The sequence below is a fragment of the Molossus molossus genome, unplaced genomic scaffold (genome assembly GCF_014108415.1).
Source record: "Molossus molossus isolate mMolMol1 unplaced genomic scaffold, mMolMol1.p scaffold_m16_p_1, whole genome shotgun sequence".
Taxonomy (NCBI): Eukaryota; Metazoa; Chordata; class Mammalia; order Chiroptera; family Molossidae; genus Molossus; species Molossus molossus.
This window is the reverse complement of record NW_023425344.1, coordinates 156,346,639-156,366,841: the sequence shown is the minus strand read 5'-3', so window position 1 is coordinate 156,366,841 and position 20,203 is coordinate 156,346,639. Positions and strand designations below refer to the sequence as shown.

The window sequence follows — 20,203 nt, the reverse complement described above, 5'->3', positions numbered from 1 at the left end:
AACACATAATAGGAAAACACACAGAGATTTCACTCTCCTCTCAGACTTACTGGGCCTCACGGCTAAACGGGTCCCGGTCCCAAAAGTCAGCTTGTCTCCACCGCCAGTGTTCCCACTGCTGTCAGCAGCTTTACAGAAACAGGGCAGACACCTGTCATCTCCCCTCACCCCTGCGTCCGCCCTGGCTCTCTCTTGACACTGATCCAGAGATGCCCTGAGCCAAGCAGCGTAGATCTTTTCTCACCGCTTGAAGTCACAGGCTTTCTAAGTCACAATCTCTAAGCTCAAGAATACAGACTAAGGTTTCCATCTTAAGAGCTAAGACACCCAAACAGCAAGCAGTGTGATCCACAGAGTTGTTGATATTTAAAAAAAACATTTTTAATTCTATTTAAAAATAGAACTAAAGTAACTCTATTTTTAATATAACTGTGGGTCCCACCAGTTAATTGGTGTGATGAACACTCTCAAAGGCAACACGTGGGAATTCATAAAGTTCATCACACGAATAAAGTGCTTGTGTTGCACCTGAAATTTACTTTTTCTTTTTTTAGAACCAAATACTTCCAAACCAGAAAGAGCCCACTATTCAATATATAATGAAACTCGGGGTGTGATCAGGGTGGACCAGAATGCATTTTATTTTTTTTATTTTTTTATTTTTTTATCCTCACCCGAGGACATTTTTCCATTTTTTATACAGATAGAGTAGGAGGGAGAGAGAGAGAGAGAGAGAGAGAGAGAGAGGGAAACATTGATGTGAAAGGGACACATCGAGTGGCTGCCACCCGCACGACCAACCAGGGCCGGGGACAAACTGCAACCGAGGTACATGCCCTTAGTGGGAACCGAACCCGGGTCTCTCCGGACCACAGGCAGACGCTCCAACCGCTGAGCCAAACCGGCCAGGGCCAGAATGCATTTTATACTCACGAGGTTGGACTCTCAAAATGGTTCCTGAGCCAAAGATCAGCTTGTTTCCGTAATTCACACAGCATCACACTCCTCTACAAAAACATCGCGTGGCTGTGGGTATGTGGGGGGTGGGGTGGGGGGGAGGGCGAGTGACTTGGCCCTGGAAACAGAGGACTGTTCCATTTTGCATTAAGAATCTGCTGGTATTTGGTCAAGAAGCCAAGGACACTGTAGTCCTTGCAGAAACTTCTAAATGTGAAAAGGTTGGTTGTACATGGACTTTCTTGTGTTGGCTCTTTGCTTCTCGGACTAGGATACGTGCTACAACTTTTCTCTCGAAGGAATACTACAAAAGTTTAGGGTATCTTTTCTTTCAGGACTTTTCTAGCCTGTTAGCCAAATTTTCTTTCATCTCATTAATCTTAATCATACCCCCACCCAGTTCAAACCATTCTACTCTGCAGTGATGTCCTCCAATTTCAAAACCCATAGCAACTACCAACCACTAAACATTTCTGAAAGCACTTCTGGGAAGAGAACTCATGTTAGCTGGCTTCCACATAATTTCAAATATTTGGGGCTCTGAGTTGGTTTAGAGCCACTGGGAAAAGCATTCTTACACGGAGTTGCTATTAGTGGCACAGGGGTGTGGCGTTTCCCCGGGCGTATCCTGTGTTCACCTGTTTCCTGCACGCTTCTGGCTACTGTGGCATCTGTGGGAGGCAGCAGACTGACCATTGCTGGGTCCCCAGAACCCACAGCTCAGGTTTACTAGTGTCTTGCTTTGTAACTCTGGACACTCTGAGCTCCCAGTGAAGAGCACCCCTTCCCTATTCTATCCAGAGAGAGGAGAAGAAAAACACTTTGATGTTTAACGGCGCTTTATACAGCCTCGCTGGGAGGTGCTTTATCATGTAATTTTCACTCTAAGAGTCTGAGCCATCCAAATTTGGCCTCAATACTCATGGCTTTAATTTCTAATGCAGGGATAAAAAAAAAAAAAGATTCCTCTAGGTAACTGAGTGGTTAAGACAGTTGGGAAATCCAGACTTGGAAGGGTTCCATCCCCCCAGCTCTTGCTCTTTTAGTCTGCTTTTCTTTCCATTTGGGGAGGTTGTCTTTGGTTACAAAGGGAACATATTCAAATTTTCCACAGCTTTTAATTTCAGGTGCAAGAAATTTATTTGCCCTGTGTTTTTTACATTATTCTACTCTGTGCATATATACTCTATCTATCTATCTATCTATCTATCTATCTATCTATCTATCTATCTATCCTCTATCCTCTATCTAATCTCAGACAGAGTTGTTTTTACCAGTAAATTCTGTGCCTTGCCCAAACTAAGTTACTAAATTCAGATGTGCTGCTGCACTGATAAACTCCAATCCCCACTCCCCCACCCCATCCCCCCTTTTCCAAATTTAAACCTTCCCCTTGGGATCAGTGCTCAGTTCCCCATTGAATAAGCCAGTCCTACCCAGAACATTAGCTCTTAGCACCTTTTCAAATACCTTTGCCATCTGCAAAGAGAGACACACATGGACCAGTTCTGTAAAGTTATTCTGCCTGGCATTCTGTCTGCCTGCCTCTCTGGATCTTCTGGTTTGCTCGCCTCCTTGAGAGCCTACATTTCTACCATTTCTTTCGAACACTAGCAGTATTCAAAGTTAAAATGATCATACATGATAAAAGTGAAGATGCAGTCATTCTGTCTGAACTCTCTTCACATGTCACATTAGCACATAACGGCAGCAGCAAAAACAGAATTGTGAATCATACTTTCTAGTTTTGAATTAAATATTCAAGACTGGAGTTCGCCCAGAAAACTCAGATATTTGGCTAACACCCGTCTCTACCAGTTATGAGAAAGGACAGATGGAAACTCTCCTAAGTCTGCACGGTCTAGTACAACTCCTCCCTCCCAGAATCTTATACAGAGGCAACCTGAAAATGAATGAAGAACTGATTTCTGACCAAGAACGACATACTTACTGGGTGTAATGGTAAGTCTGGTTCCAGTCCCAAAGGTTAATTTCTCACTTCCAGAGATAGACACACAGTGTTCTAAGTCATTGCAAAAACCATTGCTCCAAATTCTTCAAACTACTGCAAGGCTCCCCACCCTCATGTCTCGTGACCCCCTCCTCACAATACATATACAATGTTTTAAAGCCACCAGTGACCCCTTCATGTCACTTCCTGTTGGAACAACTGAGAGAAGTGGAGATAAAAGGCTGTAATTAGAAGAGGTTTGACATGTGAGATCTGTTTTGATTTTTCTGCCAAATTTTTCTTCAAAGAGAACAAAAATTCTCTTTCTCTCTCCAGGTGCTGTCAGAATTCCCTCGGGTCCAAACACAGGTGCGAGTCTGGAATCCCCGGCTATCCTTCTCATCTTTTTACAGCATCCCACATTTCAGGTCTCTCTGAAGTGCTTTCCTGCCTTCTGGTCCATTTTCTCTCAGTTGTCCCTCTATTCTCTGCTCCTGTGGCCTGTGCCGCAAAGGGCCAGACAGATGTAGGTGAGCTAGGGGACAGCCTCGACCGCAGACAACACCGTTTGCCCCCTCTCCCCAGGGATTTTCAGGCAGGCAAATAAAGACCTGTCACAGTGTCAATCATTCTAGAGGTGCATGGGGAGAGCTTTTTGCTGTATTCCAGATAAATTTATACCGAGAAGCAGAGAAATAGAGCAACAGACTTTGATGATTCTTTCTGGGGTTTAAAGGGTTTGCTCAACACAGTGGCGATGAAAAATTTCCTTTGACTTACTTGGAATGACTGTCAGACTTGTCCCTCTCCCAAAATAGAGTCTCTGGTTACCAGCGTTACACTGTGATAGGAAGCTCAACAAAAACCAGGCGGAAGGGAGCTTGCACCTGGGCCCCACCTGGGCACTGCAGACAGGCAGGCGGACTGTCTCTCCCTACGCAGGCACGGGAGCAAGGGCGCCAGTGGGAAGGACCTTGAGGGCTCAGAGCAGCTGTGACCACGAGTGGCTGGAGGGATTGAGGCCTCCTGAGAGGGATTAGAGGGGGGCTAATGTGCATTTTGTGCAGCTCGCTGTCTAATGAAAGGTGTAGGCCCATTTGTTTTATTCCTGGGCATTTAAAAAATTCCTTTAAAAAGAGATTTAATTTCTCTCCTGATGATCATATGATTCTGAAGTGCATTTTAATTAGATCTCTTTATTACCTCTTTTCACTCTGGGAAGGATTTTCTTTCTTTGTGAACTTTCTGGAATAATTCATTTTCTCCAGATTAACCCAGTATGAGGCTCTGATCACCTTGCTCCTCTGCAACCCGACTCATTTCCCTGACACCCCCATTAGGCAGTGTCTGTGGTCCATTCTGCCCCCCACCTTGGGCCCATCTGCCCAGAGAATGTGGCGGGAGAGCACGAGTTGGGGGTTTGTTTTTCAAATTGCCACTTTTAAGACCCAAGCTCTCTATGCTACCTTTTAAGGACGAAACCTACATTTCCAATTCTTTGACTTTCTTTTCTGATCAGAGTTAACTTATCTTGATCCCTCAGCTTTATGTCCTCAACCACATGCCACCTGCACAGACACTGGAGCCCCATGCATGCGACTGCTAGGCCCTCACACTGCGCGGGCAAAGTCACCGAGAGACTTACTTGGAATGACCGACAAGCTTGTCCCCTGCCCAAATGCCAACTTGTTGGAGAAGGTGTCACACAGCCACTCAACCCTTTGCAATAACTGACAGGTGACTCTTAGAGATCTTAGATTCCAGGCTTTCTTGATGCCACTTCAAAAGCACCTCAGACAGCCAAGGGATGGGATCTGGGAGTGGGGAGCCACAGTTCAGCCAGGTTCCCTCGGGATGACTCACACCTTTCTGGGAATGTGCACTTCTCCGACCTGGCGTCATTACAATTTCTGACATGTGACAGGTTTTAAAAGCATCGGTAAGCTCCCTTGTCTCTTCCTCCCTTCTCTATTAGCCCCACATCCGCACGACATCCCAATCTGCATCTTATTTCTTCTCCAAGCCCTTGCTCGGTTTCAGCAGGTCCTCAGGCACCACTGCTCCGCCTTCTCTGAGATACATATGTTCACAGGCACGCTGTGATTAAAGAACTGGAAATGCCAGGCTCTCAGAGGCTGAGATCTGGGCTCCCTGCTCCTTATTTCTGGTCAATGTGTTGTTCTTATCTGTGCGCTAATGAAGAGCTGACCTTTCTAAGCGGACGCGTTTTGCTGAAATGACAACAGCCAGAGAGCCGACAACAAAAGTAGAACTCTCAAGGCAGTTTCGGCCTTTCTGACCCCTTTGGTAGGTTTCAGTCAAAAGGATCCCAGGCTCAAAAGTCAACCTCTCAGCTTTGGCTCCCACATTACTGGGCTTGGAGAAACTCAATAAAATCTGGGCAATGTTGGTCCCACCTGCTCCCTGCTCATTAGAACCAGGCTTTCCTTGGAGGCATCTCACACATTCAAAATGCTCGTAACAACCCAACGTTCAGCCTTATAGTAGCTGCACATTCTAGCTGCTCACCCACCTGTGTGCCCTGATGCTGATACTCAGTGCAGCAGACAGACAACGATGCCAGACCACCCCTCCGCACACACAGCATAGGACTATGCTGCTCACCTGATCGACTCAGCCTGTACACAGGTACAGGGACTGGACTGTCCCCCTTTGGCATGGGGGAAAAACACTACCCATGATGGAAAGCCTGGGAAAACAGTACCTGAACTCACAATCAGAGAGATGATGCTCTTCTCTGGATAACCCCTCTCCCCACACCTGTCTAATCAAGCTGCAGTTAAAAATATATTACTGCCTTGTAACTCCCACCTCCTCCCTGCCTCTCATTCCTTTCATTTATTGTTTCTGAGCACCCACGGGGCTCCCAACTCCCACTGATCTATTACCAGCTGACTCTGTTAGAATTCCTGCAAGGAAGAGCCAGCAGGCCTAAAATGCAAAGAGACATGGGGGACCCTGTGAGTTTGAGTCTTTCTGGCGTGCTTGGCTTCACGGTTAACCGCGTCCCCTTTCCAAATATCAGCTTCTCGGAGCTGTCACGCTTCTCCCTGCAGCAGGGCATTTTACAGCAACTGGCAGGAGGAACTTTATGAATCTTAAAAAAACAGAGTTCCTCTCTCTTCCCGGCGGGGTGCAGCCACAAACACACTGAAGCCAAATCTTTCTATCTGCTCTAATTATCAGCAAGGACACAAGTCACCATGAGGAGAAAGGTATTAAGTCTTGTATCTGAAGCTCTTGGGAATGAATCGTAATCTCTCGACTGGTGGGGTCAGAGCTGGAAATGAACACAGTGGATGCGTCTTTCTTTCCGTCTCCCCCACCCCCCGTCTCTCTCTTTGTAGTTTTGCGTCTACAGATGCCGTGGGAGACAGGCAGGGAACACGGAGGGATTTGAAATAAGACCTCAGTTTCCCACTCAGTTGTCGTTTTCTCCCTCTCCACTTTCATTTAATACCCATTTGGAACGCAGTGTCACCTGCCTGTTCCAACTCTGCTTGGTTACCCCTTCCACTGTGGATGCCAGTGGAAATAGCCTCAGCGGAGCCAAGAAGAAGTTAAGACTGATGTAAGGACGAACTTTCTGATACGAAGGATACTAAATGTTAGAATGGGTTACTTAGGGGAGTCCATTGGAAAGGGTGACTCTCCACCCCCAAAACTGAACATCATCTCTAGAGAAGGCTCTGAAAACAGCAAAGGTTCTTTTCTATCTTTCCAGGGTCAAGGTCAGCTTTACTTAATAGCAAGAGGATACACCTGGACCCAAAAGGGAATTATTAATATGGAGATTAAAGGAGGGACAGGATCTTGGAGGCCACTAGTTAATTTCAAGCAAGATCTGGTTCCCTGGCAACATACGTTTCTTTCAAATCTGACACCAGGGGCAAAACTCCAGAATTTTCAGTATGCTGTTGTGTCCTGTTACACTTACTTGGATGGACAGTCAAGGTGGTCCCCTGTCCAAACATCAGCTTTCCATAGCCACCAGTATTAACACTGTGATGGAGGCCTTTACAAGAACCCCAGGCCGCCGAGGCTCACCTTCCTCTTTAATTCTGGGGAGAAGAAACTCACCCAAAGGGACCTGGATTTGTGAGGCTGAGTTTCTTCCCACTGAAGGTCAGAGGACCATTTCTACACCTGGTCCTGGGACACTGACCTGCTGGGTCGCCCCTGCCTGGCTTCTCCCTCCTCTTCCTCTGGTTTCCAGCCTGAGGCTTACCGAGGTCTCATGTTCAGCAACTCTCCCTCTAAAGGTCTCATTTCCATTTTACAGCATCATTTTCAGGACAATTTCTCTGATCAGTTTTCAAGACATGTCCTCCCTTCGAGGTGTCACACACTTCTGATGACAACGAATTGATTGCAAGAAGACAGGAGGAGAGTGTTCAGCTTTCTGGAGGCTGACTAGAATTCAATGAGGTTTAGGCTCCAGCCTCATGAAACACCGTCTCCAGAGCCCCTCTTCATGCCTCAGCATAAGAAATGAAAAGGAGGGGCACATTGGACTCAGCCTTTTTTCACAGAGTGGCTTTTCTGTCAGCTTTGAACTTGGTGAAATGATAGTGATATTCCACAGAAAGTTTACATCTGAACTTTGCTATGGCAATTAACGATCCTGGGCTGTTCTTTGTGTTGGGGAGCCTCTCAATCCCAGGCAAACTGGGACGGCGGGTCCCCCTACAGTATTGCGAGAAGTGTCCTGACCTCACAGAGCAGCCATAGGGGTAGAGGTAAGTGAGGCTTCTGTTAGAGGCAGGCTTCTGCACATTTACCTGGCGTTCCTGTAAAGTTCATCCTTTGACCAAACACAGCTTCCATTGCTCATAATCTTAACCATAGGACGCCTGGGGGTCTCCTAAGCTGTGTCTGGTGGATGCCACAAAAAGTGTAAGAAGCAAAACTGAGGCAGTCTCATTATTGGCACATTGGTGATCAAACCACATCCCCAAAGAATATGAAAAACAAGTATTTAGCTCTTTAATCGCATTCAACTTTTAAACTCTTCAACTCTCTCGACTAAATCTGTGCTAGTCTCTCCAGTCATCTCTTCAAGCAACCTCTGATCAGCCAAGGGTCAAAGCTTTAGCTTGCTTTTCAACATGAAAAGGGTGAGAGAAAAAGGCTATTATTTAGCAGCAAAGACAAGTCTATCTGCTTTAAGCACAGCAGTCAGGGATTCAAGCGACTCTCCCCATGTCTTCCCTATTTCACAACATCATAGTTTAAAGAGCTCCCCACACCCTCCTCCAGCTGCGGTAACATCAGGACATAAGCAGTCAGATGCCTGCCCTCAGCAGAAGCCCTCAGACAGACGGTGCCAATGTATTGCTGTGGCATTAATCTCTGTTCTGCTGATTGAGGGAAACAAAATTTAATCGTGGGTCCCTTGGACTCCAACCTTGCCTTGTAGCCCCTGAATGTAGAGTCCATTGCATGGAAAATCTGGTGTATGATTTACTGTTCAGAGCTCTGGAAGGGTGCTTGCCTTGCACAGATATCTCCTATGCATGGTGATGCCATCAAACTCTCTGGCTCCTTGTCCACATTTTAAAATGTAGAGGCCGCCCACATGCTGAGAGGGGCTTCCAGCTCCTACGTGCATTCTAGTGTGTTTCTAGCAAAATACTAAAAACAAAACCTCCCCGATAGTCTCCAACCTCAGCTGCCTACCCTCTGGAAAGTGAGGTCCTGCAGTCTCCAGGATATTCCTAAGAATTTCCTTGAAGAGTTAATTAGTTAGACCCTCAGAGACTGCTGAATGCCTGGGATTTAACAATGTCATGTATTATTCATTGTTTCTGGCATGCTGGTTTTGCCCCCTGCTGAGCAGGGCACTTCTGCGCATGACAGCTTCATGGCTAACCACGCTCTGTGTTCTTCAGGCAGGCCTATCCCAGGACATTCCAAGCAGGCTCTACCAGGCTGCGTTAACTCCTTCCACGCTGCCTGCATGGCACCCCTCCCCCCAAAGGTCACTCCAAGAGCTGAGGCTGTTTTGCATCACACTTTCCCCAGTGCTGCATCCTCTCCTCATCACAGAAAGCAGGTCTAAAAACTGCGACCAGAGCACTCAGCTCACGTCAGCAGGAGACTGGGGTTCTTCAACAGGTTTTCCTCTTCCCACTTTACCCAAACGGTGCACCAAGTCAGCCTTCCCGGCATTTGTTTCTAAGCACCACTCTCAGAAACCTACCAGATATACAGATTTTCAAGAAGTGCCAATAGCAACTTTATAGCATTTTAAGTTTTTCCAAGTACTTACCCACATTATTACTATTATGGAAAGGTGGGTGTATATTTGAAGGAGAGAGTGTACTGTTTCAGTCTCACAACTCAGAGGACAAATGAAATTTCTGCCCTCTCTGCTGTTGCACTAAGTAAAATGGAGGCTCAATCAATGATTTCGGTGACCAAGAGAAAAGTGGACTTAAGTGCTCTGCCTGAGTTAACCAGACAGTTCCATCCACAGAGAACTCAATTACTGGATGGGGGATTGAGAATAGTTCCTTTAAGAGAGATAACATGAAAGGAAAAGAAGAAAACAATCTCTCTGTAGAATTTCCAGCATTCATTAATAAAATCGCAGGGTCCCATTATTTTGGAGATAAATTCAGGGGGAATTTTAGTATCTGCCTCAGGAAGATTTATGTCTGGTCTTCTGAATTTGCATAGTCACAATATGCCAATTTCCTCTCTATCTTTTTGGCAAACATTTCTTGGCTTTAGCTGAATCCCTCAGGATCCTGTATTCAATTTTTCTTGCTGTACCAATAATCTTGTTTAAGATGGATGATAGGAATGTTTTTGGCTGAAGGTAATTTAGTCTTTGTACAATGGAGCTCTAATCTCTCTGATGGGGACCATGTCTTCCTAACACAGGCATTAGATTTGGAAGCTAACCTGGGATGTTTGGGGAGATAATAATTTAAAGTAGAAGAAAAAAGTGCTTTAAATTCCCTTCACCCCCACCTCGGTTAGTTCCTTCAAACTTACTTGGATTCACAGTTAAGAGAGTTCCTTTTCCAAATGTCAGCTTACCACTGTTAGCTCCACTATTCCCACAGTCAAAGGGGCCTTTACAGAAACAGCAACAGGAGCTGCATTTTACAGACGGGTCCCAGGGGTCAATAGGGTCTTGATCTGCAACCCTGCACTAAACTATAACCCCACAAGGTGGCCACTGCAGACAAGGAGCCCCATAAACATACACATTATTTATTTTTAAAATTTCTATTGTTTTTCTCTTTATGTCTAAGCTGCCACCTTAATTTCAGCAATCCATCTCTTATTTCTTCCTTCATTGTCTACCCCAGCTGGCACTCACAGTTTCTACTTTATTGTACTTCAGGGCAGTTTCTTTGCTTTTCATTGAAATCTCTCACATCAACTCACTAGCTTCTGGGTGACTGGAAACTGAAGGCAGCAGGGGAGCAGGCCGAGGGAGCCTTCACAGGACACGTTCAAAGGGAGAAGCTGGAGGGCCTTCGACTTTCCTGGCCTGCTTCCCTGTGATGGACCAGGTGAGTCCTGCCCCTCCAGGACAGGAAAGGCTGGAGGGACCCCAGGTAGCTTCACCGTTTCATACTCACTGGGGTTGATGGTCAGCCGGGTTCCTTGCCCGAATACCAGCTTCTGGCCAGCGCTCCCTGAGTCACACCACAGCGAACAGCTTTACACAAACCTCACATGAGACCCCTCTCTCTCCCCCTTGAGGAGGACGCCTGATCTGCTCTCCTAGCACCCCAGCGGCTGTGGACAATGGTCTCAGAAGCCAGATGCCTTTAGGACAGTGTCTCTTTGGGGCTTCCTACTTTCTCCTTGACTAAGGCTCCTTCGTAGACATGTACCAGATTTTTAGTCTCTTTGCCAGCCAAATGTTTAACATCTTTATTCCACTTCATAGACTTCTAACCTTAAAAAAAACTTTCTTTCAGTCTTTTCAGAGCTCTCCCTAAAAACAGCTGGATTAAAAGAACCTTTAACATCAGAATATGCCAAGGATGAAGCTGAGCTGGTTTCATCCTTATAATTTCTGTGTTGAGTCCTAGGACCTGCTCGTCTGTGACCCACTGGGCTAAAACAGGAAAGGTTAGGTGGCAAGGCAGAAAATCCAGGGGCAGCCCTGCCCTGTGAGACCTTCTTGTCCCTGCACACTTACTTGGACTTATTTTTGGGCTCATTCCTTCCCCAGACCAGGACATGCCCACACTTGTCACCAGTAAGGAGCCCTCCTCAAGAATGCTTCTAGGAGAAACCCACCCACGTGCCCTTTAGTCTGAAAACAGACATGGTTTCTTTCCTCTTCTTGGAAATTTGATTAAAAAACTATTTCCAATTTTTTAAAGTGAAGAGGATTAGGAGAAAGTCTGTTTGCCTCAGTTCCCCTCCACCCCCCCCGCCCCCAACAGTTCAAAACTATCTATAGAAACATTCCCTTTAGGATTAGAAAAATGTGGCAAGTTTCTAATCTTTTCATCTCTTTCTCTTGCTATCTATTTACTGCAGTCATATATTTACAATCTAAATTTACATTTCATTTCCATTTGTAGGAGCTGCTAATGCACTTTCCTATTACTTCCAGAACACTGTGTATAATGATAAACTCTGTTGAAATAAACCACGTCACAAGGCGTTTTTAGGACTGGAGGTTGACATTTCTGTCTTCCCAAGACAGGACTGGGGTGAAACAAGTTATTATTACTTTTCCAGGCAAGCCCAAGATAGGGGCAGTCCAGCCAACCGAGCAACCAGGCTTGAGGGGTTGACGTGCTTATGTTTAAATAACTACCTACTGAGCATTGCTCCTTGGGATTAATTTGGATTTCCTTTTTAATCTAGTTCCAAAATGTCAGTTTCCCATCTCTTTTGCTCTTAGACTTTCTATGACAGGCGAAGCTTACAGTAAGTCTCGTGGATGCTTTTTGAATCTCCACCAATATTTCATTTCTGTGCACATCACAAATAAAAGAACCAAAAGAAGGATGAATATAACACCTTTGGGAGAAAGTTTTGAACAGTTCTCTGGGAGAGATGAGACTTAGAAATAAAAACGGAATGGCACGTGCTTTTCCTGATTATCATTTCTAATATCTGGAGCACTCTAAGCATCCAACCCAATCTGGAAACATAGCAGCTGACCCACCTGCTCTTCAGACTCCAGTTAGCACCTGGACACACAGGTCAGCATGGACATGCTTTTTAACATTTTATGCTGTTCGGGGAGGTCACTTGGAGCTAATATAATACTCACGAGGACATCCCGAGTCTAGCCTTTTGAATATGGCTAATAATTTGACCATGAAAGTAGAAGGTTTACTTTGAGGTATCCATTGGGTGGTTGGTATCTTTTGGGAATTGTAAACAAAAGTTAAACCCCAAACAATGTTCTGGAATGAGCTTTCATTGTAGTAAATAGACTCCCCCATGGAACAAAATTTTAGCTACATTCAAGTTCATTGAAATTAGGTTTGTTTCGAGAATGGGGGGAATGCTCAAAATACCCCTCTGGGGGTTGCAAGATGGACAGAAGCGTTTGGATTATGGAATCCTCTCATACTTCCAAGCTTAGTAGCTACTTTTTCACTGAGGGGCACAGAAATAAGTGGGTATCAAAAGGGGCTTTTCTGCCCTGGCCAGTTTGGCTCAGCGGTTAGAGCACTGGCCCGCGGACCAGAGAGACCTGGGTTTGGTTCCGGCTAAGGGTAGGTACTGTCAAAAAGACCAAAAAAAAAAAAAAAAAAAAAAAAGAGGGGGGATGCTTTTCTTACGCAGAGCTTACCTAGGGAAAGGATAAAAATGTCTCACCTGGAAAACGCAACGGGTCTCAGTGCCATGAGGCATGCTTTCAGAAGTTCATGACCTTTCTATTTTGAATGTTTGCTTTTAATCTTACTCTTTCCCTAAATATCAGCTTGCTGTCAATGTCGGCACCAGAAATCATTCATGGCTTTACCCAGCTAGCATGTCTCCAAGATTTTGAGCATTATGGGGATTAGACAATTGTTTCCTCTAATTGAACTGAGGCGGAGCCCTTGGGAAGACCTGGTGGATAACAGAGCCTGGTAGTCCGGTTGTTCACACCAGGAGGCTGCCTCTCACGGCCCTTCCGGACCAGGCTGCACTGCGCACCCCTGCCGCCGCCGGGTACTTCGGTCTAATCTGCCCTGTCGCCCCCCTCTTTCTCCCTAAATGCTTCCTTCCCTGACACACTAAAACTTCAGTTCAGATTCCATTTGTCAGACATGCATCTTCAACAATAGAAAAACAAGTTTAACATTTCCTGGTGCTTTTAGGTGTTGAAGAAACAGTTATAAAGAGGCTGCAGGCAGAGGCTGCCCTTGTCGTTTTCACCAGAAAGGCACCTGGCACCAAGCCCCCAGAGGTACTAAATACTGACCTTACACGGAGTTTCTAAGAGCGGTGGCTTGCGCTTAGAAACAAGTGATCCTTGGAACATACCTGGTCTAACACTCAGAGTCGTCCCTTTTCCGAATGTCAGCTTATTGTTGCCTCCTGTATTACACAATGATTCGAGACTCTACAAAAACCCGGTTGCCCAAACTCTCCTTGCTCTCTAACTGGATGTTTGTATAAAACCAGCTCTTTATAATGAGGGTCTGGCGGTAGAGTTTAGGGACCACCGGGCCCTCCTTTTCCCTTGCACTGTGGTCACTTCCCTGGAAATGTGCTGCCGTCTCCTTGCAGCACACCTGTTCCGGTGAAGCAGGAGCTGGAATTGCCTCCCCTTGTCACAGGAGAAGAAAACAGAGGCTCAGAGATGTTCTCTTAGTCCCATGGAAAACCCTATCAATTATGATAAGCATTGACCTTCCTAAGAGTCTGACTCCTTAATTCAATGCCAGACAAGCACCGTCATTCCCATTTGTTAGATGAAATAGCATCTGAGGGGAAACAGCAGTGTCCTGCACGAGGTAGCTTCACATCAGGGTTGTTTGAATTGGAGTCCGTCAATGGGCTGCCGTGGTTTGGATGTGGGTTATAAAACAGAGTGGAAAATTTAGAAATCAGGGTTCCAGAGAGAAACTTGGAAGCATTAGCTACTCAAACTTACCTGAGTTTACTGTCAGTTTCGTTCCCTTTCCAAAGGAGACTTTTCCAGATCCACCCTGAGTGACACCCCCACACACTGCTTTACAAATACTCCCGAGACCCTTCCACCAGACACGGCGCCACCGCTCCTGACCTCCCAGGGAGAAGCACAAAGCCAGAAACACAATGTTGTGAGGTGATACAATTGCATGGTTATTCCTGAAAAGAGAGAGGAACTACGGAAAAATGTAATCAATCTCTAGCCAATATCTAGTTAGAACATTACCTTTAATGAATTAACCAACCTAGCTGTTTGGCAGTTGCACTTCATTTGAAATAGCCGACTTTGGGGTCAGGGCAAGTTCCTTGACTTGCTGGACTTGCGTTTCCCTATCTGTCAAGTGGGGAGAGCGATGACTCCTTGGTGATGTTGTAAGGATTAGGATGAGAACACACTTCCTTAGCAATTATTTTAGCAACTTTAGAGACCAAATTATCAGTTACTTTCCCTCCCCAATAGAATCCCTCCACGAACAAACATTTAACTCTGGAATCCAAGTTCCAAGAATTAAATTCCAGGTTCTCTTTCTTTCTGCATCAGCTTGAGAAAGTTACTCAACCCCCCTGTGCTTCTACACAAATATAAAAGGGTCTCATCTATACAATAAGGCGAACAACAGCACCCGATCCACAGAGCTGGTATAAGGGTCGGACGTGATAATGGGTAGAAAGCAGGCAGCACATTGCCTAGCACAGAGTAAGCGATTCACAGATCACCATTATTTTCCTCCCAAGAATCCACACACATTGTCCACATTCCTCTTTTCACATTGACTTAAACATCCTCCAGCTGATAAACCAGGAGGGACTTGAGAGTAATACAAGAGCTAGCAAGCAGTTTGACGAAGGGGTTAAGTGATTTTGTGAGATTTAGTGAAAGCTGTATTCCGCTGCATAGGTGCACGACTGGACCACTTTGGTGGAAAGGGCACCTTTCAGTCAGGCAGAACTTAAATACTAGCAGAGATGGGTCAAGAAGCCATGTCCCCATTAGTGGGAGTAAAAAGGATCTCAAAACTTATTCAAGAAGAGGGCTCAATGCTCTCTTCCACTTACCAGTGTTCACAGTGAGCTGAGTTCCCTTCCCAAATTTGATCTTAGAACCACTGATTTGCTGAACACTGCTGAGGGGCTTTGCAAAAACCTATGGTGTCTACCTAATGAACCCAGCTTTTCAGAGCTCCCCAAGACCTAAAATTTTTCTTTGACCTCCAAACCCTGAAGATAAGATTCGTGATAGTGTCTTTCTTTCGGGTAGGCCAGAGCTTCAGGGCTGAGAGGCATGTCCAGAGATGTGACTGCCACTTTAAGACACCAGCAGGTCTCAGTAAGCCAATTCTGTATACATATGCTGTGGTCCAGAGCAACTGCACAGCTGATGCAATCTATCATAGAATATGAACTCCCACTGGGAAAGAAATTAGCTCTGCGGAATTTATAGGTAGTGGTTGATGGTCGTAGTTATTGTCTGAAGGCAAGATCAGCATTTTCATTTTGGCTTTTTCTCAGTCTGCAGATGGCTGCCCCTCTTCTCTAACATCAAGTTCTGCTATTGTCCCTACTTCAGCTGGATTTTTTTCTCCCCAACAGGCATGCAATCATTTTTATCTCCCTTTAGAACTTTGAGGTTCTGTTTTGAGCTCACTAGATTTTGGATAGAGAATGTTTGGGGTATAAGTGAAGTTGCCATGGCCAAAGACCATGGTCTGGCCTGGTCAGAGCTATGAGTGGTCTTGACTTTGCCCAGGACCAGGTTCAGATGTGTGACCTTGAGCAAGTTCACAAATCTCTCTGAATTTCACTGCCCACATTTGCAAAATTAGGGGTGAGTTAGGTGGTCTTTAAAGACTTTATGAGCTGATAGTCTTTGATTTGATTCTCTGGATAGAATTTATCTAAAAATGCTGTGTGAATGTTTTTTTTTTTTTTCCCAAGGTGCCTCATCTGCCTCCCCATTTTTAAATAGAATAAAACAAATATGCACAGAAAAGAAAAGTAGGTCTCTACATATTACATAGGGAAATAGAGGTTCCCAAGCCTACTGTCTGCCTTCACATTGGATCCTTTTAGAAGTGTCAAGCCAGCATTTTGGAACCAAATTCTCAGGGAGAAGTGTTCTTTCTTTGGAGCTTCCAGATAATTAAAAAACCAAACCAAATACACCGACAGCTTTGGTTTAAAGCTCGTACTTACTCAATCTCACTCTCACTTGAGTACCGGTTCCAAATGTAAATTTCCTTCCTTCCCACAGGAGTTGATGCCTTTACATAAACTACAGACTCTTGCTTACCCACGGGAAAGGTGGTTTGATCTTTATAGCCTTTCCCCAGTGCATAAGGGAATTCACCACCTAGCCAAGAGTTTCAGTTCCCTGATGGCCAGGTGTTAGATATGGAGGGGTTCTGCTAACATGTATGGAGGTACTCACCCGGGCTTACAATTAACTGAGTCCCATTCCCAAAGATGAGTTTCTCAGTGTTCTGCACACAGTGCCGGGGCCCTTTACTAAAAGCCCCTCTTAGAGCTGAGCTGTGACTTCCTCTTCTCAGACCATAGCCTGTCTCTAGTGTGATGAGGGCACAACAGGGGGCCCGCTTAGGACTCAGGCTATGAGGAGAGAGGACCGACCACGGCAGGGTGGCCCAAAGCACTTCTCTGGTTTCACAGGCAGCTGAGACCCCCAGACCCTGAATGACTACAGGCCGATTCTTGCTGCCCACCCTGTAGTATGGAGCTGTAAGAACCATGGTGCCTGGTGGCCCCCGACTGGTTCTGGCCTACGGCAGGGAGGAGATGCTGTGGGCATCAGGTATACAAAGGATGCCAGTCCCCTCTTTTCATCATTGGAAAGACAAAAAGTGCCACTTCTCCTGTGCCGACTCCTGGGAGCCTACTTTGAGAAATTATGATTCTTGAAAAGCTTTCCCACAAGCCTTACAGAGCAGCTCAAGAAAACTTAAAATTGGAAAGATAGGCATGCCCTACAAAATAATCAAATACGTGCTAAAGCCAATCACAAAACAACATTTTGATCATTACCTGATGTTTTAGATTATCCATGCGGTGTGCACATCTTTTCTCTTGAAGCTAAACCTCTTACTCAGGGCCAGTTAATCGTGTCTGGGTCTCAGAGGTAAATCTGTTCTGTGTGTCCAGTGTCCAGCCTACCAACAAAACCCTCCTTCCTTAGGGCAATGACCACGTCTCCTCAGAAACTGGCTAGATGATGCCTCAGAAAGACTGCAGACACTTCATCAATATTTGTTAAATAGCCGTTAAATGTTTTGTATTAAACATAAATCTTTTGTTCCTGTTCCTTAAGGAACACTTGAATATGTCTCTGATAATTTTAAAATTAAAAAAATAATTCTGCCACATACTACTTGCTGAATTTTATGATTTCTCTAGTCTAGGTTCCAAATGTCAGTTTTGTACGAATCGGGTTCCCACAGGAGTAAGCACCTTTACAAAAACTGGAAGAGTCAGCATGCTTGAAAGGGATGTGGTATCAACTCTGTTCTTTTTACTCACTAGGCTGAAACACCTCTTTGTCCCCCATAGGTGCCCATCTTCCTTGGAAAAGGTCTGCCCTCCTTCCCTCTTTCAGAGCAGAAATGGTATGGGGGCAGAGATGATTTCAGGATGAAGATGATACATAAGATATCAAACGTTATCTCACGGTGCAGAGCCTTCTCCTCCTCTTTATTCTCCTCCTCCTCCTCCTTCTTCTTTTTGCCAAACTGATGTTTTTACCAAAGGTTGTTTTCCGCACTTCCTCTCTCCCAGATGCAATCATAATTGGATTCCAAGTTGGCATCTGGGCATGAACCTCCAGGCTCTGCTGAGTCACACATATCAAATCCAGAAATTACGCTACCCCCCAGTGAAGAAACATGTTTTGCTCTCCCCACTTGCTGGGCAATGAAGAGTTCAAGCAGCACGCAGGGGAATATAAACTAATAACTCTCTCAGATCATATCTGTAGCTTTAAACTTTAGCATCCTAGAATGCACGACCTGGAGGGGAAATTTGCAGCTGCCTGGGCCAACACTCTCATTTTGAAGATGAAGAAGCTGAAGCCCTGAGGGGTAAATTTGCTCAAGGTCATGTAGGTAGGTAGAGGTAGAGCTGGGGCTAGAACTCAGGACACCTGAGTCACAGTCCTGTTTTCTGCTGCTTCCTTCATGTGACTCAGGAAAACAAGGACCTTGCCTGAGTAGTCCACATCCTAGAGGGTCCACTGACCAACCCAAGCATGATTATCCCTGTTAAACAGTGGGTCCCCCATTCAAGGGAGGTGATTGGTGTTGGTGCTTAATTTATGATTTTAGAGAGATATATAGAGTATCTTAATTAATTTTTAACATTTTATTTTGTAGGCTGCAGGCAACAGCAATTGATAGCGGGGGACATGGCTCATAAGATCCCAGGAAAGACAAGGAAAAGGTAGAGATTTAGAAATTTCCTTTTTACCAAGAGGATCATCCAGCAGAGAGTTGGCTCTGATTATTCTTTCTCTGTGGGACTCATTACAGGAATGACAGCTAGGGCAGGGATGGCAAATGCAAAATGTGTGGTGTTACCTGCTGCTCCTGCTCTCATGGCAGATACTGCTAATAGACATGTCATTTCTTTTCCTCTGAGTCTAGAGGTGGCCTCACAATCCTTCCTAACAATGTGTTCCAGAGAGCCACAACCAATTGCTTGCTCTTAGTAATTGAGATATAACCTGTGTGTCTCCTTGCTCTGAGGGATAATTGGAGAGAGAACCCTACAGAAGGCTTGATCAATCTGGTTGGCAAAAGTCAGGCCGGGTCCCTCACACCCCATCACAAAAGGTATCACTGACCTGGTTGAACCAAGACTCTTCTTTCCACCGGCTCTGCAGAGGCGGCAACACCATGGAGAATCCTGTCTTCTTCACAGCTTTTCTTCAAACATTAGCTTTGTGGAGGGCACTGGGCAACAAACCATGGTAGGGTTCCTCGTTCTCTTTCTTGCCCAAAGGGTCTTCAGCAAGATCTTTCCCCGAAACAGTGGTCCCGGGGATGGCATGTGACTGCTGGATCTTGAGCCCTCCCTGGCATGCTTCCTGTTATCCAGGTCTGTCCTGTGGTCTTGGAATGGGATGCCATGCAGGAAGACCGTGGTGCAGAAATCCTTTCTTCAGACCACTCACTCCCACCACCGCACATTGAGATGTTTTTAAGCTTTTCTGTCTTAATCACATTTCTATTATGTCATGGAAAAGATGCACTTGTCCATATTCATCCAAAGAACTTTCCCTATGTCCTTTGCTATTGCAACAGAATTAAGTATTTTGTTGACAGGAAAATGTCAATCTCCCCTTTTAGGGTGCTGTCTCATATTCTCAAAGACAGCCCTCTTTGAGTGACTGGGGAGATGAGCCCTTTGGGCTAACTGAGAAGCAGCTGCCAGACTCAGGGTTGAAAGGGGAATGGGCATAGAAGCAGCAGCTTGGTTTAACTTAAGTTTTGAACAAAGAATACATTCCCCCCCTGACCTATTTTCTGTCAACATCCAGTATGACTTTATGGAGATGGGCTAATTGGAGCAGTAGAGGGCGCTGCAAGGTCAAAAATATAACTGCCCACCTCAGAGGAAACTAGGAGAAAAGTCCCTTTTATGAGTGATAATAGTGATCAAGATCCAAGCTGGGGGACAAGAGTAGCCTTGATTACAGAATCCCCTGGACCCTGCCAGGTTCAAGGGCCCCCTCTGAGTGGTGTTTTTTGGCTACTGAAAGGCAGTCCGGGGCACTCTGGGGAGCTGCTCAGGCTGCAGATGTCAGTAGGTTTAAAGGAGATGGGGTATCCCTGGCCGGTTTGGCTCAGTGGTTAGAGTGTTGGCCTGCGGTCTGGAGAGACCCGGGTTCAGTTCCCACTCAGGGCACATACCTCGGTTGCAGGCTGGGTTGTGTGGGTGGCAACCACTCAATGTGTCCCTTTCACGTCAATGTTTCTCTCTCTCTCTCTTTCTCTCTCTCTCCCCCTCCCTCCCACTCTATCTGAACAAAATATCAAAGAAAAAAAAAAGTCCTTGGGTGAGGATAAAAAAAAAATAAAGGAGATGGGGTAGAGAAATTGAAGTGCAGTAAGTCTGTAATAGGTCAAAAAAGACTTGAGAGTCTTTCTT

At 45.5% G+C, this 20,203-nt stretch overlaps 1 protein-coding gene across 1 annotated transcript in view; it reads right to left on the bottom strand.

Moving 5' to 3' along the window:
* LOC118629905 (T cell receptor alpha chain MC.7.G5-like) overlaps nt 1–20,203 on the bottom strand; it is a 314,180-nt gene that overhangs the window by 56,794 nt on the left and 237,183 nt on the right. The window contains exon 4 of the mRNA XM_036261628.1: nt 3,689–3,749. Within this exon, the coding sequence (XP_036117521.1) occupies nt 3,689–3,749 (61 nt within the window). The remainder of the gene's footprint in view (nt 1–3,688; nt 3,750–20,203) is intronic.